The sequence below is a fragment of the Cariama cristata genome, unplaced genomic scaffold, assembly GCF_000690535.1.
Source record: "Cariama cristata isolate BGI_N322 unplaced genomic scaffold, ASM69053v1 scaffold32212, whole genome shotgun sequence".
Taxonomy (NCBI): domain Eukaryota; kingdom Metazoa; phylum Chordata; class Aves; order Cariamiformes; family Cariamidae; genus Cariama; species Cariama cristata.
The window spans coordinates 20,694-37,192 of record NW_009604959.1 but is presented as its reverse complement, the minus strand read 5'-3'; the positions used below and the strand labels follow the sequence as shown (position 1 = coordinate 37,192).

The 16,499-nt window shown below is 51.0% G+C and overlaps 1 protein-coding gene across 1 annotated transcript in view; it reads left to right on the top strand.

The window, feature by feature from the left end:
- Positions 1–16,499, top strand: part of LOC104158205 (nuclear receptor corepressor 2-like) — a gene marked incomplete at its 3' end in the record, with an annotated part of 40,795 nt that overhangs the window by 8,743 nt on the left and 15,553 nt on the right. Inside the window, exon 4 of the mRNA XM_009695789.1 lies at positions 2,760–2,940. Coding sequence (XP_009694091.1) covers positions 2,760–2,940 — 181 coding nt within the window. The remainder of the gene's footprint in view (positions 1–2,759; positions 2,941–16,499) is intronic.

The following is a 16,499-nucleotide window of genomic DNA, read 5'->3' as shown; positions in this document are numbered from 1 at the left end:
CTTTCCCTTCAGCAAAGTAGGAATCTCTGGAATAAACCGACCAGATGGGAACTGTTTGGAAAATGCAGTGAAACCCCAAACTCAGTGTAATGGGAGGGTTTTTCAGGCAGGGCTATTTTTATGCTGACAGCAATGTCATCGCTGTATAAAAGTCTGTTGTAAAGAGCTCGCTGCAGGTGTGGATGTAGAGAGTGAAAGGTGTGAAGGCTTCAAGCAAGAGCATTTGTGTTTCAGTCAGGACAGGCTCAGCAAGTTGTGTTGGGCAAAGTGATCTCGGGAGCGGCTGGAAATTCCAGTGGATAAAGTTAATAGCAGTTCCAATAGATGTGGAAATGGAAATAAAATAGCACTCTATAACATTGCAGCTGCTTTCCCCAGCGTGGCCCCTGCCTTGCTGTAAGTAACTGCCGTTGTAAAGCTGAGTGTTGCTCTTATCTTAAAAATATGTGTTTTTCTGAGCGTAGCAGTTGTGTCAGGTTGTGTTGGGCTCCTGACAACTGCAGAGGTCTTGGTGCTGTCCTGTGTCACTTAGCAACTTCTTGGTAATACAGCCTTAAAAAAAAAAAAAAGGAGGAAGAAGTGAAAATAAATACATCTGATTTTTAATTGCTTTGGTACAGCAGAGCCTTGGGTGTCGGAATATTTTAGCACCTGCCCAGCTCAACAGTAGCTTATTGTTCATGGGTTTTACAGCAGAGCCCGAAATGTCGGTGAGCAGCTGCAGGGTTTGCACGAGGGGTTGGGACGAGCCAGCAGGAAACCTGAGAAGTGCCAGGAGATATTTCTGGGCTTGCTGAGAAAAGTTGAGGATCATTCAGTGTGAAAGTGTTTGCAGGTGAAGCGAGCTGTGCTTCAATGCCAGATTTAAGAGCTGTTCTGCTCTGAAAAGTTTGCTGCGTGAGCTGTGCATTCGCGCTCTCGCAGGTTGGAGATTGGAGTGGCAAAGGCAGTGCCAGAGCCTCCCCGCTCTCCCGTCCCCTTTTTGCTGGGGAGGAGGAAGAGGATGAGCCAGATTCTGTTTCTGTGTGTCAGCAGCAAAGCTGCTGCCCGAATCACAGCGCCGGCCACCTGTGCCAAACCCACAGCAGCAGAGTTTGGCATGCACATGCTTGGTGCCTGCTGTTGATGTTTAAATTAAAAAAAAAAAAAAAAGAGAGAGAAAAAAAAAGAAAACCACCTTTATCTTGCTTCCCTGGAGCAGGGTTCCTTTTGCCACACAGCTGCAGGGGAGGGCAGAGGGCTTTGCCCGAGGTGGTGCCCCCTGAGAAGCTGGCATTCACTGGGGATCCTCCTCTCTCTGGATGTGGTCCAGAGCCGTTGCGGCTGCTGGAAAGCCTGCCGCTGGCTTCAAAGGGCTCTGGGTCCTTCCCTCTTTGTCATCCTCTCCGAGATATTTAGCTAAGCAAAAATAAACATCAGCAGTTGCAGTTTGTGAGTCGGGGCCAAACGATGCACAAGACCCCCTGTCTTTTATGCTTGCTCTTGACAAAACACATCCCTTCCCTTCCTCCCCTTTGGGTAGTTTCAAAGGCTGTTTAGTTTGTTGGTGTTTGGTAACCGGGGAGGATACTTCACTGCGCAGCTCGGGAGAACTTGAACAATCTTGTTTAAGGGGAAAAGACAAAAAGCCATGTTTTTTTCCAAGGTTTGAATCTCCTGTGCTTCATTTTATTTTTATTTTTTTTTTTAAGAGGCACTTCTGCCTGAAGTGTGAAAAACACACCCTTGGAGCTGCTGCAGCAAAACTGATCCTTGGGCATAGTAAAAGGTTTAATGTATTTTTGTGGGATCCCTTTACAATTCCCACAAGAGAATCCTGCTAGGAAAAATAGAGCTACAAAAAAAGTTTTACATTTTGTTTAAAAGAAACCAAAACCAAACCCAATTTCCAGGTATTGCCAACTACATCATATTTAACAGATTAAAGATATTTGAGCCCAATGTGACTCGTTGGTGCAGTTGCTGTCACTGGATAATGTGCCTTTACAGCTTGCCAGGTCTGTGTCAGAGACGTGCAACCTCATGTGGCTGGTTTCTTTCCTCCCCCATCCTGGAAAAATAAATCCCTACTGTCTAGCCACGGAGGAGTATGCTTTTTTTTTTCCCCAGCATATAATCTTTGGTATTCCTATAGAAGATACTAAATATAAACAGTGGCGCAGGTACCTTTGAGTAAACAAGCCAAACATTACAGAAGGGAGCTCCGCCTGGTCTTGGGGACCAGAGTGGGGTTAACGGGCCAGATTTGAGGATTTTCTGAGCTTTGGCTTTTTCTGGCCAACCTGACCCATGTGGCATGACGGGGAAGGCTCAAACCTGCAGCCTCCTTCACCTTGCCCGGCATAGGGACAGTCATCCACCACGTGTGGTGGGATGGGGGGTGGCACCGGGGCTTTGCAGGCGACACGGCGGCGGTGCTGAGGAGGGGGACGGCAGGGTGGCCTGTTGGGCTTGGAGGATGGCGGGGATGCTGCACCCCGCATCCGGCTCCACCGGGTGATGCCTGGTTCTGCCTGCGTGCAGCGAGGGCTCCAGGAGATGATGCACCATGCCCAGCAACCGAGCTCTGGAGCTGTCCATCCTGGGTCTGCAGAGACCTGAGATGTTTGAGTCCGGGACCACCTGGCCTCCCTTCATGCATCCTTCTGGGAAACGGGCAGAAACTGAGCCCTCTGTCCTCCCCGAGTGGCTTGCAGTTGTAGAGCAGGGGAGAGCCGAGGTGGTTTGCTTTCTAAAGGCTCCTTTCTCTTTGTCCCCAGATCTCAGGAGTTGCACCTGAGAACCGAGGCGCATTCCTATCTCTCAGACCTGACCAAGCCGTCAGACTTGGAGTTCATTGAAACCAAGAGGCCACGTCTGGATCTGCTGCAGGACCCCCTGATGCGGCACTCGCCTCTCCTGAACCAGAGCCAGCAGGGAGGGACAGAGGATCTCTCAAAGGTAAGGGGACAACGGCCCAGAATGCTAGCTGGGTGTGGGGGTCTGTGTTTCGGTATCCTCTTAGCTTGTGTAGAGCTACCTTTGAGGCTCTGAGCCTACTGAAACCAGTGTAGATGGTGGTTCCGGCTCCATCAAGCAGTGCTTAGCGGTGTTGGATGGTGTTCACTGAGATGGGGTGACCACTTTGGGGAAACAGAAGCGTATCAGCGTTCCCTGTAACTGTTATAGTTGTGGGTTTGCTTTTACTGGGCTATTAGATGCACCAGAACAATTTGGAAGCTCCTGTAGGCCAAATTAGGGATGGTCATGTCTGGCTTTTCTGGATGCTATGCTCTGATTTGATTTTTACTTGACCTTTCTCATTTATCACATCTCTGTTTAATATCAGTGTTTGAAGGGTTTGAATCAGTTGCTGATGGTTCTTTAATATAATCTTCCCCAGGAAAGCTGCCCTTGTCTCAGTCTCATTTAACAAAGCAAATTGTTTGCTTGCAATTGTCCCCTCTGCACATATAATAATTGTTGCAAAGAGAAATCCCTTGCTTGTGTGCCTGTTTGGATTTACTTTCATGCTCTGTCGGGGTAAATTGTATTTGATTTTACCTCGAGCTTGGACATACTGCTGGTTGGCAGGAAAATCTTGCTGGGTAAACATGCTGGGGGCAGCTGGCTTGCACTGCCAATGCCAGCTCCAGTTCTGTGAGCACCCAGGGTTAATGCAGCTGCAGGCTGGGCTTCAGAGATGTCTGAGCTGTCAGTGAAACGAAAAAGAAGTCGCATCCTTACCCAGGGTGATGGGGATGGTTTGCTGTATTGCTGCGGGAGCTGATTGAAATAACACGCGGGCAAGAAAGCTCTTGCTTGGGAGTGCCGGGATATTCAGACCTCTCTTGTCCATACAGTACTGGTGGGCCTTACATGAGATTCCCTCTGTCCTTCTTGAGTGAGAAGGACCTTTAACTTTGAGATAGTTCAGGTGCTGGATCTCCTGGAGGAGAGGCCTGCGGGGACTGCTGATTAGGAATGGCGAGCTGATGCTGGAAGGAATGGAGCAGCTCTTTTTTATGAGCCATGTTTGAACTCGGAGACCATGACAAATGCGCTCTGTTAGCTTTTGCTAGTGTGTTGCCTTGGAAAAGATGACTCCGAGGTGCTATGGCCTTTCTACGTCCCATCTGTGCTGCTCCCTCTGAGATGTGTCTTAACGAGGCGATGCTGTGACCTGGCAGGAGTCTGCTCTCGGTGCCACCGGGATGTGTTGTGGTGGCTCTGAGCCGTAGAGTGTGGTTGGGGGATGCTGGGTTGGGTGGCTGATGGGGAAAATAAACTGTTGGCCACAAAACAAAAAATATCTCTCTCTGAAGACGAGAGGAGACCAGGATGGCTTTTCTGTCTGCACGTTATTTCCATCAGCAGTTATGTTCTGCCTCTCACTGGAAAACCTCGTATTGTCTCAGCTATTTGTTTCTAATAGGCAAAGCCGCTCTCGAGGCATTAGTTGGTGAGTTTAAGGGCTGCATTTGCTTCTTGATCTGTGACACATTTCCAAGAATTACATGCATTTTATGGGCCTTAAAACATTTGTTAATGAAAGAGAGAGAGAGAGCTGTGAGATACAATTCAGCAAGACAAGATTATGCTTTTAGTGGAGCCATTTGTAATTTCAGAGTCTGGAAGAAAAAAATGTGATGTCCTTGACTGGTGAGAGCCTAAGTGGAGCTGGGATTAGCCGCTCAAAACTAACAGGGGCTTTTTCCAGAATGGGTTTGATGGAGCTTATTGCCAGACTGGGATGTTCTCAGTGCTGTTCAAGTGGTTGGGAGCAGAAGGCAAGTCTGGGGTGTAGGACCACCAGTCTTTCACGTATCTGCATTTGCAGCTTGGGAAATTGGATTAATAGCAGTCTTCTGGCATTATTCTTGAGCAGTCGTCCTCAGACCAGTCTATAAACTGCTTGTAGACGTTAAGGTCATGGTAAAGCTCCTGCAGCTGATCTGTACTTTGCCCTGAGCCTCACGACGTTACGAGAAGCTGTTCTGGATGTGGTGGTCCAGAGCAAATGCAAAGAGCTGAGACTGATCTTTGACCATGAGCTCTGGACACTTGCATATCTGGGCTATTTACACGTGTAAAACTACTCCTTGCGTGCATGCCAGCAACAGTTGAATTTGGCGCTGGGCTCTGATGGTGTAAATCACCATCTAGAACAACTGATAAAGACCCTTCCAAGAGGCTCTATGCTGAACTCCATGGCTCCCATCAGCTCCTCTGCCTGGCTGATGTGACCTCCTAAAACAACACATCATGCAGCCTGTCCTGGTGGCAAGTCCCCACTCTACTTCATCCTTGCAGACGCTGGCCCACGCTTCACTTCCAGCAGTACCGTGTTTTTCCTGCTTGCTCAGCACATCCTCTGTTCTCAGGGGTTATTCTGCAAGCTTCCTCCCTTCTGCAAGCTCTCGGTGGGTGCAGAGCCAGAGGTCTCTGCACATCTGTGAGCTGTGCATGGACCGGAGCAGTGGCACACACATGCAGTGGCAGGACATGTGGGTCCGGGAGTGGTGGCACACATGTAGTAGCAGGACGTGTGTCCCAGTGACCAGAGCCAGAGAGAGAAATTTGCTGTTCCATCTGTGCTGCTGACTCAGTGCCTGACAAAGTCGTTTGATACTTTATCTAGGGCAGCTTTGCAAACTGGGTGAGATGTGCCACGTGAGCCCAGTATTACTAAATACACTGGTGATTGTTTAGACAGCATCCTAGGAGTTGTTAGCTTACCCCTTACCCCATTCCACGTTGTTGCAGTCACTGCATGGGGATGAGCTCAATTTACTCATCAGAGTAGGGCTAGGGCTCGGGCTGCTTTTCATGGTGATTTTGCAGACGGAGCTAATTTTTGCACAGTAAAGAGCTCCACAAAACCCTCAATAAAAAGGGTAGGGGTTTTGGTTTGGGTGCCAGCCTGACTGTCCCAAGGGACGTAACTGTAATACAGCAGCAATGGATGTCGCTCTCGGGCAGTGGATGCCTGTTGGTCTCCGCTGGTTTCGGAGCAGCGGTGGAGCTGAGATGCAGAATCAGGTCTGTGGTGCTGTGAATTTAGCACGTCCCTAGTAACTGCCAGTGACATCGGGTTTATCAGCCTTCAGCCCAGGGGAGAGAAGGTAACACCATTCCTGGGCATTTCCAGGGCCTTTGTTTGGGTCGTAATCTGTGCTCTGAACACGGTAATTGGTGTGGCCAATGCTGGTAACAGGTCCCAGAGTTTTTCCTCCCCGAAGAGAAGTGGGTCTCATGTCTCTTATTCCTCATCGACGTCTCCCAGATGTGGGGTGAGCTGGGCCCCTTTACCCCATTCAGGATCACTGCAGCCTTGCACCAAGTGGGTTTTGGTTTCTAAGGAGAAGGTAATGACTTCTATTAGACCAGCATGTTGTAGCTGGAGAAAACAGACGTGCTTTGGGCAGCGTGCCTTTCAAAAGCAGCAGCTTTACAACTAAAACTGGTCTAATAAAAGATACGACCTTTTCTTACGCACCTCACATTGCTCATATCCTTGAACGCTGGTGTTTCTTTTCAAGCTGGGGTGCAGAAGGTTGTTTTCTTGCCTGCTTTCCCCCACTTCAGTATCTTTTTCCCCACTGTGACTTTGCTGCAGTGCACATAGTCCTGGGCTCCTGCTGCCAAACAGAGCCAGGAGGGCTCAGGCAAGCTCAGTCTGCTGAGGTAGGAGTGAAATCTCCTCGTGCCCTCTGTGCCAGCGTGGGTTGAAGCTGCCTCCGAGAAGGTGCTCCCTTGAGCTGACTGAGAATAACCAGGCAAAACCGAAGCGGGACTGTTTTTTCAACCACTGCAAGCCTGGATGTGAGGTTTGCTGGAAGAACTGCCGTGCTGCAGATTTGCCAGGTGTACTCTTGGCAGAGATGCAGGAGCTGGTTCCCAGGACCCTCGGTGGCTTCTGCTTTCTTTCCGATAGAGAAAGTCACAGAACTTCATCACGTAACAGCAGATATCAGTAAACCAGACGTCTCCAGAGCAGGCCAGTAATGCATCTGCACGATCCCCTGTCTCTGCGCATACGTGCGCAGCTGGTGCTGCGTGCGATCCAGACCCGTAGGGACGGTGAGTCTGGGGTATCTGGTCCAGCAGCGCCTGTTCTCCCCTCTCCCGAGCTGGAGGTTAGTCCTACCTCTCCCCTTCCATCTCTTCTTATTCCCATTATGCTTCCACTTGTTCTTCTTCCCATTTCTGAGACTGCTTTTCCACCACGTACGTGGTTTGTGGCTCCTTCCTATAGGATGTGAGTCAGTCGTGATCTGCATTTAGTCCCCTTGCAAGGGCTGGCTGGCTGCACTTACGCGTAGCCTATTGCTCCGGCAGGAATACGCTTACGGGGAGCCATGTAGTCCCACGGGTATGGGGCTGGGTGGAGGCTTAGGAAACCTGAACCTTGCTGCCATCTGCCCTGGCAGGCCGCTGGTCACCGGGTAAGTCTCTTCCCTTTTCTGTGCCTCAGATTTCCCCATCTGCACAAGGGACAATGCCACTTCCCTCTTTTGTAAAATAATTAACAACTATTGATGGAAAAAGGCTATTAAGAAGCCATGTGTTGTTAGGACTTGGACTCCGCTTTACATTGTTGAAGGGTTTTAATTTCTTTCCTTTCTGCATGAGTGTTTTTGTTGTGCTATGGACTAAAAAATAGAATAAGAAAAGGGAAGGGGAGAAGTCTTGGAAAAGACAGCACCAAGGCCAGGAAACATGTATGGTAAAGCAGAAACTAGGGCAAAGGGTATTTTGCTTTGATGCACATTAATGTAGCTTTAAAAGCAATTAATTGAAAAAGGAGGAATTAACACATTTAAAATGCCTATTTAATGATGCATTGAAGCCAGCAGTGTACATGCCAAATTTCACACTGGCTGCCCGTTCCAGAGCCCAATTTACAATAAACTCCTGGAAGACAGGCTGTGGGATGGAAAGGCTCTTGGCTAGTCTGCTAACCCCTGCCCCGGCCGCAGGCTGGCAGAGCACCGAGGACAACCGCAAGGCCTTTCGGGAGCCCTCCTTCCTCCTTGCCGCGCTGGCGGGTGCAGTGGCAGTGCTGTTCCCTGGGAGCTGCTCCATCCCTTGCCGAATGTGCCGGGGGAGAGGAGCCGGGAGGCTGGGGACTCCGGCAGCAGGGTTTACCCTGGTACGGAGAGGGATGCTCGGAGGGGCAGTGCCACAGCTCCTGATGTGGGTAGCTGGGCTGACTGGTAAATCACCAGTGGTGTTTCTGCTCCGTGGTTTTGCTATGGGAACATTGATCTGTTGCTGGGATTAACCTCTCAGAGTTTCCAGTGGGTTGATCTCGCAGTTATTAATGAAACTGGCTGGAACTTGTGTTGACCTTGGCAGAGGCCCCAGTTGGCTTGGAGGTAACTGGCAAAAGCATAATCTCTAATTGAGTAATCCAGTGCTGGGGGAAGGGAGTGGAGGGGGTGGAAACACAGCAGTGCTTTGAACTGGGAGAGCTGCGGCGTTCCGACGGGATGCGTAAGAGTGGAGCACTCGGAAAGGTGCTGAGCGCGGCGGCTGCCGAGGGAATTAGCAAGCAAAAGCGAGGCAGCATCTTGGTTCCTGCACCGTGGGCTTCCTCTTGTAGAAACCAGCCCTGAGTTCCAGCACCTCCCCGTGATTTATTGCTGCGGAACAATAGCACGGAGGGGCTGGAGAACAAAATGAGACTATGAGGGTCATCCATCCCTGGGCACATGGCCTCCTGTGGCCTCTGAACCTGTGGCATGGATCGTGCTGGGCTCTTCCTTCCCCACCAGAGGTTGGTTTTTGTTTGGGATAAAGAGCACTGAGCTTGCGACTGGGGCATTTGATGAAGGTCTGCAAGCGGGGACCCAGCGACAGTGCAGGGCTGTCTTCCTTGGCCGAGCACCTCTGCGGCAGGAGAGGGAACCGTTTCCTTGGCCAGCTGTGGCTGTGCCCACATCTGGTGGGGACCGAGGTGGCTGCCAGCGAGCTTCGTGGGACGCCCAGACAGGGGATCCTGTGGAGCCACGGTAGCACCAATGGAGAGGGGACACGGCGATGGAGGAGAGGGGACACGGCGATGCTGCCAGCACCCTGCTGCTCGCTCCAGGTTATCCAAAACCCAAGTGAGATACAGAGCTCTGTGCTAGTGCGTGGCTTGATCAGCCCTGTGAAAGGTGGAATGCCTCAACTTGCCACAAGAAGAAGAATAATTCTCACACTGTGGAAGGTGAAATGCCTCAAACATCTTGCCACAAGAAGAATAATTCTCACCTGAAGGACTGCAGGGTGCTCGATACGTAGCCTGTACATCCTGCGTGGCTTCCCGGCCACTTCTGGGAGTAGCAGACTTCTATGGAAGTGGCTCTACCTAGATCCGAGCAATGAAATGAAACCATTTTAGTGGGTACAAACATACCTACATCTTTCCTGCTTTTGTCGTCTTTCCGCTGCAGAGAACAGCATTTCTTATTAACTCCCCTTGCAGGCTCCTTGGCTGGGAGGCAGGCTGGCCTCTCCCCGTGGTCCCGAGGCTGGTGGTGCGGTTGGGTGCCTACCGGGAGCAAGCGGCGTGGGGTTGTTGAGTTCAGCAGCCGTAGGAGGATCCTCCTACGACGTGTTCGACATCCACCCATCTGCCGTGCGGTTGTTCACGCTGTCGACTTGTGCCTGATAAAAATCTGATTGCAAAAACGATTTGGTAGGGTGGGGGAGGGAGAGGGGGGGACTTTGTGTTAGGGCAGCAATGATTCAAAGCTGTTTCTGGGAAGATGAGGGAGATGTTGGCATTCTCTGTCATTCCAAACATATTTAAAAGCTGAAATATTTGCGTTGTTCACGTTGTCACAGCGCAAACACTTCTGGCTGGATTTCTCCCTTCCCCTGCTTTCCTCCCTGCTCCGAAGATAATTTCTGAATCGCAGGAGGATGAGTGTGAGTGTGTCGACCCCAGCTCACCTGTGCGTGAACACACACCTTTGGGATGTGTGTCTGCCTTGTGCAAGCAGTCTGGCTCTGGTGCCATGGCTGGGAGTTCATCGCATCGCCCGCTGTGCTGCGACCGTGCCAGGATGGCTGTGAGGGCTTGTCAGCAGCCTGTGCCCTGCACCAGCTCGGGACGGGCGGGCAAGGGAGCAAAGAGCCAGAGAAGTGTTGTATGTGGAGTGGGATGCTCCATCTCATGCAGGGATTCATGCTGGTTTCATTTGAAAACCCGAGGCTGTTAGGCGTTGCGTAGTCCTTGTGAGATGTTTGGCTCCTCCAGCCAGCCCTGGGGCAGGGAGGTAAAGGGAAGGAGTGCCATGATTAATGAGACACCTGATTTTATTTCATTTTTCAGCTGAAGTTCTTATGGCCAGAGAACTGAACTGTGGTCCGAGAGACTCGGATGTGGCAGGGAAAAGCCCTCATGGGCTGCAGAAACAGTCTGGAGGCAGGATGTAAAAACAGAGCTTGACCTTCCCTGAGCCGCCCGTGGCAGTCCCCGAGCCACGGAGAGCGGGGCCAAGGCTCAGAACGGCTGGAAAACCAACAGGCGAACTGACGGTGCCTCAAGCACGGGTTGTTGTTTCGCACTTCTCCGGCTCATTTGTGGTGATCGACATCCAAAACAACCTTTTAAATTGCATTTCAAGCCATAGCGGTGGAGAAGGGTGGTGTGATAAGGCTGGCTGCTTCTCGGGAGCCTGCTTCATCATTTACATAATTGGACTTTTCTGTTCCATTCAGTCAATATTACAAGGCTCGCGCAGTGCAGCATCTCACCTGATCTGCTTGAGGGAAAGAAAGTCCCTTGACTTGGTGTGCCTGACCCCTGTAATTGGAAGCAATATTGCCAGCTTTTTCTGCTTGCAACAGGGCAGTGTTGTGAGCTGGGTGTGCTGAGTGGATTCATGGAGACTTTTCTTCTTCATCTTTGAAGTGTTTGTACATGTTATGTGTATCTTTATTTTTTTAATAGCTAGGATTCCTCTGTGCCCTGTTATGTCCTGAAAATACAGGAGAGCAAAGCTAGTTTGCTGCTTAACTTTGTCAGTCTGGAGGTGGGAGTTAGGAAATGGGATTGGTGGGGCGGGAACCAGCACTGGTCTCCTGGGCATTGCTCCAAAGCACAGGGATGGAGCAGGGTGAGGAGGGCTCTGCCAGCCGCCGCTGCTGCCTGTGGTGAATCCGGTTTTGCACATTTGGGATAAAGAAACCCGCACCTGGAATAAATTTCCAGGAAGAATTCGGTCCTGGTACCAAGAGTGATGTCCTGGCTATTTTCCCACCCCCCTGCAGTTTCAGCCTGATGTGGGTTTCTTCTCTTCCCCTCATCTTCTGGGACAGGGGTGTGGGTGCTGCTGGGCACAGAGCATTGCTCCAGCTCTCACCGGATCCAGGCGTGCTCCAGGATGGGGTATGCGATTCTTCCTGCTTCCATGGGATCTGGCCGGTTAGTGCAGGCAACAAGGCAGCAGGAGGTTGTTACCCATTCACAAGCACTTAGGTCTTCCCGCAGATAAACCCAGCCTCTCTCCTTGTTTGGCATCCCTGCATGTCCCTCCTTGCCAGGGGCCTTCCCGAGGAGGGCGAGGGGTTTGGTGGGAGCAGCTCGGGTGTCTTCTCCGTGAATGTACAGCACTGAGCACAGTTTTGGTGCTGTACTTTTCCATGGTTATGAAATGCAGCGCATCCACAGTTCTGACTCACACGACAAAAGCCGGTGAGTTGTGACACTGATCAGATTAATTTTGCATGCTGTGTTTTGAGGAGGAGGATATTTCATGCTAAAGCCTTCCTTCCCAGTGCTGGGTGGAAAGCCGTGGAGGAGATGCAACAGCAATCGATGGTGTTTCCCTGCTGCTGCTGGAGGGGATGGAGTGGGGGAGTGATTTCAGAGATGGATTTGGCAGAGACGAGTTGCTGCTCGTTGTGCCTGTGGTGATGGAGCTGTAATAACATATTGAACATGGCAACAGTCCTTGGTAAAGCTCCGTGACTTCGCGTCCGTGCTTCGTGGAGCCTCATCTCTTAACAACACCCTTAGCATCGATAACAAGAGAGGAGCTGTCGAGTGCCAAAGGGCCTAGTTATAATTGCTCGCTGAAAACCTCCTTTCTTTTTGGACCCAAACCTGCTTTTTAAACATAAAAACTCTTTGGCTCTGTTTTAGGCAGAGAACATTCAGAAGGTTTTTCTGGCCTGCTCCACCACAAAATGCTCTGCAGCTTCGTGCTGCGTGGGGGGGCCGAGGGGCGATGGACACTGGTGTGCATCAGGAATGCTGGCTGCGTGCTCGGCGAGCGGAGAGGGGTTGTTTTAGGACAAGCTGACAGGCCCTTGGCTTGTTCTGCTGCTCTTGAAAAATGTAATTCTAATTCTTGGCACCTTTTACCAGGAGGATAAGGAGCAAGAGTGTGGTAGAGCCTGTTCCCTCTGCCCTTGGAAATGGGCTTTTACCTGGCGGCAGAGCTGGCTCAGGGAGGGAGGGTTGCGCTCTGTCCTACCCCCGGTTTGGTGAATCGAAAGCAGACATTAGTGGGAGAGAAGCAGTGCGGGATGAAACGACCTGAACCACCTCCTCGCAGTCCTGACCTAGATCCAGTTACTGTTTGGTCATCTTAGCGCTCTGACCGAGCATCTCCTGCATCTGTCGGTGTTCAGCCCAGCTTCTGCTCGCTTTCCTCCCAGCCAAGGACTGCCAGCCCCTTTAATCCTGCACCTGGTGTCTTTTCCTGTTAGAGCGGAGCACTGTCCTCCGGCAGTGCCAAGCAGCAGAGGAGGAGCCGGGCAGCAGATGTGGGGCTGCCCAGTGCCTGGTCTCTCTGCCGCATCCCAAGGGATTCCCGCCAGGGCTGCAGAGCCGGCAGCACCCTGCTCCAGCACAGACCGGCAGCAGGTTTCTCCGCTGCCGTGGCACTTTGTTACCTCCTCTGCCTGCACGGTAACGCTTTGTAGGCTTGCCTTCAAACAACCTGCTCCGGTCGCTGCCCTGAGCAAGGGACGTGGCTGATTTCTCTCTTCCCTGCACTGTTCCCTGAGGAACAGCAGTGACCGTTTCGGCCTTCTGATCTCCGCTTTGAATGCTGTTGTTCCTGTGGCTGCTTAAGAAAGAACCATTGCCTAGTGCAAATCAAGCCGTCCCGCGTGGTTACACGACCAAACCAAGCGCAGGTTTTTATTTCAGTGGGTTTTTCAGGCCTGTGCTATTTTATCTCATGCCAGCCATCACAGGTATGGCGTAGAGCAGATTGCCCCCAGCAGCTCATGTGTTTCTGCCTCGGCAGCAGAGTGACAGATGTAAACACAGGAACCTTATGGTCTTTCAAACGCTATGAGCTACTAAAGAATAGGCAGGTATGTGAGTATAAATGTATAGTGTGCATTATATTAATGGCTTTCAATATATTTGGAGAGGGATTTGTAAATTCATGCATCCGTGAATGTTTCATGTTGATATACTTTTTCACAGGTTTAAGTAATTGAAAAGCCTACTTTTATATACACACACATATGTATATATGCTGCCTCATATACTTGTAAGCTGTTTTTTCAAAGGCTTCTTCTAGCTGTGCAGTTCAGTGATCCTGCCTTCAGCAGCCACACGGAGAAAGGCTTACAGTCTCGAGCAAAGCTCAATATTGATTTGAGTCAATCTGGGTGCACTTGGAGACATCACTAGTGTTCATGAATACAGCATAATCGCTGATTGGAGTGGGGAAATTTCATCATAAAGGCCCCAAAAGGGAGGTTTATTATTGCTTTCTTCCAAATGCCTGAATTTTATTAGCTTCAGTCATTCTTGGCAGGGCAGTGGAATGGGATTTTATAGTTAGCAAAGGAAAAGTAAACACAGTAATCATTTCACAGCCCTGTGCCTGCCAAACCAAGATGGAAATTCCAGCCTTGGTGGGAAGCTGCTGCTTTGCTAACAGATAATAACAAATTCACTCTGGGCTTATTCTTGCTATAGGAGCTGAGATGTTTGGGGTTTTTTCCTGTAACATCCTGGCCTGCAGAGGCAGGGATGCTTCATGCTTTTCTGCAGGAACAGCCTGGGCAGAGGTTTGCGGTTTGAGCAACTCCCACAGCCATTCGCTATTAGAAATGATGCCTCTGCCCTCAGCCTTTGGGAGCTGCTCTGTCCTGTGCTCTTGTCAGTATTTGGTCTTTCCTTGGTCAGTCTTCCTCTCATCGCAGAGCTGAGTGATGCTCGAGGAGTGTCACGCTTGAGATGCCGCGATGGTCCCTACACCCTGAGACCATCCCTACCTGCTGAGTGGGGAGAGGGAAATATTATGGCACAAAAATTCTCCAAAGAAGGCCAAAACTCTCATGAAAGGTTGGTTTTGCATGTTTTTCTGGGCTTGTCGAGGTGGATGGCTTGGCTGCCAGCTCGCATCTGAACCAGCACCCGCCTGCATTTCCTGCTGCTGGGGGACGTTATTTCCTCCTACCTTCCTGCCCCGCCGGCCGTGGGGATGGCCGGCACTGCTGCCCCCCTGCCTGCTGACCCCGGAGCTCAGGATGCGATTTCCTGATGGAAAAGCAAGCGGAGCAGCGAAGGAAATGGCTACTCAAACAAGCGGTGAGTGTCGAGGCACCCCCTTCCACGTGTCTGCACAATTATTGGAACAATAAACCATTGAAGGCAGCCGGTGGCTGGCTCTGATTGATGGTGCAGCTGAGGGTTGCTTTGCACCACCCATGCTCCCCTGTCAGCACGTATCCTGCGTGGGGTGGCCTGCTCCATGCTACCCCTGCCTCTTGCAATGCACAGAGATGCTTGCAACCAGGGGGGGCCATGCCCCATATCCCTGTGGGTATCCCCAGGTGCTGTTGTAGCACTGCTGCTTGTGGGATGCTTGGGACCGTGGCTGGTACATAATTTTGTGTATCTGGGGGGGCTACCAGGCTGCTGGTGGGTGCCTAGGGCAGTGGAGGGGCAGGCGGAGGCGTTTTCCCTGCCGTGTCCTGTGTACGCATTGGGGATGGCGCTTTGCAGGGTGCAGGGCCAGCACCTGCTTAAAGGGGAGATGCCAAAATGAAGGGGGAGTTAAACAGGCTTCAGTAGTGTGTTGGGGACAGGTGAGGCCAGTGAAAGCTTCATTAAAAGCCAAGACAACTTGTTTCAAGGGAAGGGTTCCCCCCCCCCCCCAAACCTGTTTTTTTTGTTGGTTAAAAATTTTTCAAAAGCATCTAAGCAGCTGTGAGCCTTGTTTCACGCTTAAACAGGTTTTTCAGTGCAGCCACCTCGAAATGGAAGTCAGATTGGTTTGGATTCCTGGTGAAAAAGTTCCTTGTTCGTTTTTTTTGCCTTAGCCCGGGAAGTTCACAGGTCAGATTCACCAGTGACCCCTGTCTGCTTCCAGGCCGCTCAGTGCCGATCTCCTGTGCGTGTTTGAGTCTCGCAAGACGTGTGTGCTGAGATGTTCTGATAGAAGTAAAGAGACTTTACTGATAAAAACTGAACTTACTTTGGGGGCAGGGGAAGTCTTTGGAGATGGCCATTAAGGCCAGTTTTCTTGCAGTCATAGAATTTCTGGGTTTTACAGATGAAAGGTATTTGTCCTGCTTTTTGTATACCTGAGAGCAGAGCTGGAATGAACCTATACGTTAAGTAACCCTACAGATATTAGAGCAATGAAGTGGTGGGATGCAGTTGGTGAGGGGAGCTCGGAGCAGTAACTTCTGTTTTTCGAGCTGACCCAGTTGGAAGAGGAGCTGCTGTCAGTGAGGAGGAGTCCGGTGCTGCGACCCATCAGCTTATGCCCCATGTGCTGGGAGTCCCCAGGGGCGTTGTTGGTGACCCTGGCTTTGGGCAATGGCTCTTGCGTGTAAGAGGAGGTTTGGGTTGGTCCCACAACGCGCCTCAGCCACCGCTCGAGCCATCTAAGGTCTTGCTTGCATTTCCTTTCTCCATCAGTCAAGCTCCTGCTCAGTAGGCAGCTCAGCCTCCAGGATTTTGGGGAAGAAATAATTTGAATGGAGGGAGGGAGCGCAAGCAGCCTTTAGGTATATCTTACTTGCGGCGGTGGTTAAATAGAGCTGTCTTCATTCATTCCCTTCCCTCCCCTCTAAATCTGATACCCCTTCAAGCCGCCTTCCTGATATTAATACGGTGTGCCGGTCCTGATTAACTCCCTGACAAATCCCCTCTCGACAGGGCCGCCCGGGTGCTGCCCTGAATGGACCCCGTTTGGATTTACATGGCTGAGGAGTCCCTGCTCGCTCCTCTGCCTCCTTCCTCCTCCCTGGCAATAGGAGGAAATTTAAATGTTTCTGAAGAGCGACATTTCCATTTCAAAAGCTGTTCGCTCAACCCCCCCCCCCCCCCCCCAATGGGAGCTTTAGAAGTCTCATTTCCTCTGCTTGATAACACCAGGCTGAGAAGGGCTTTTGTCTTTTCATTTCCCCTCAATTTTTTATTTTTAAATAAGTGAGGTTTGTAGAAGCTGCCGTGGTGGATTTTCCCTCCCCCGTGTTTGTCCATGTGCTGGAGGATGCACCTGGTGCCACCCCGTGAATGAGCTGGAGCTTCCTGGGGTGCG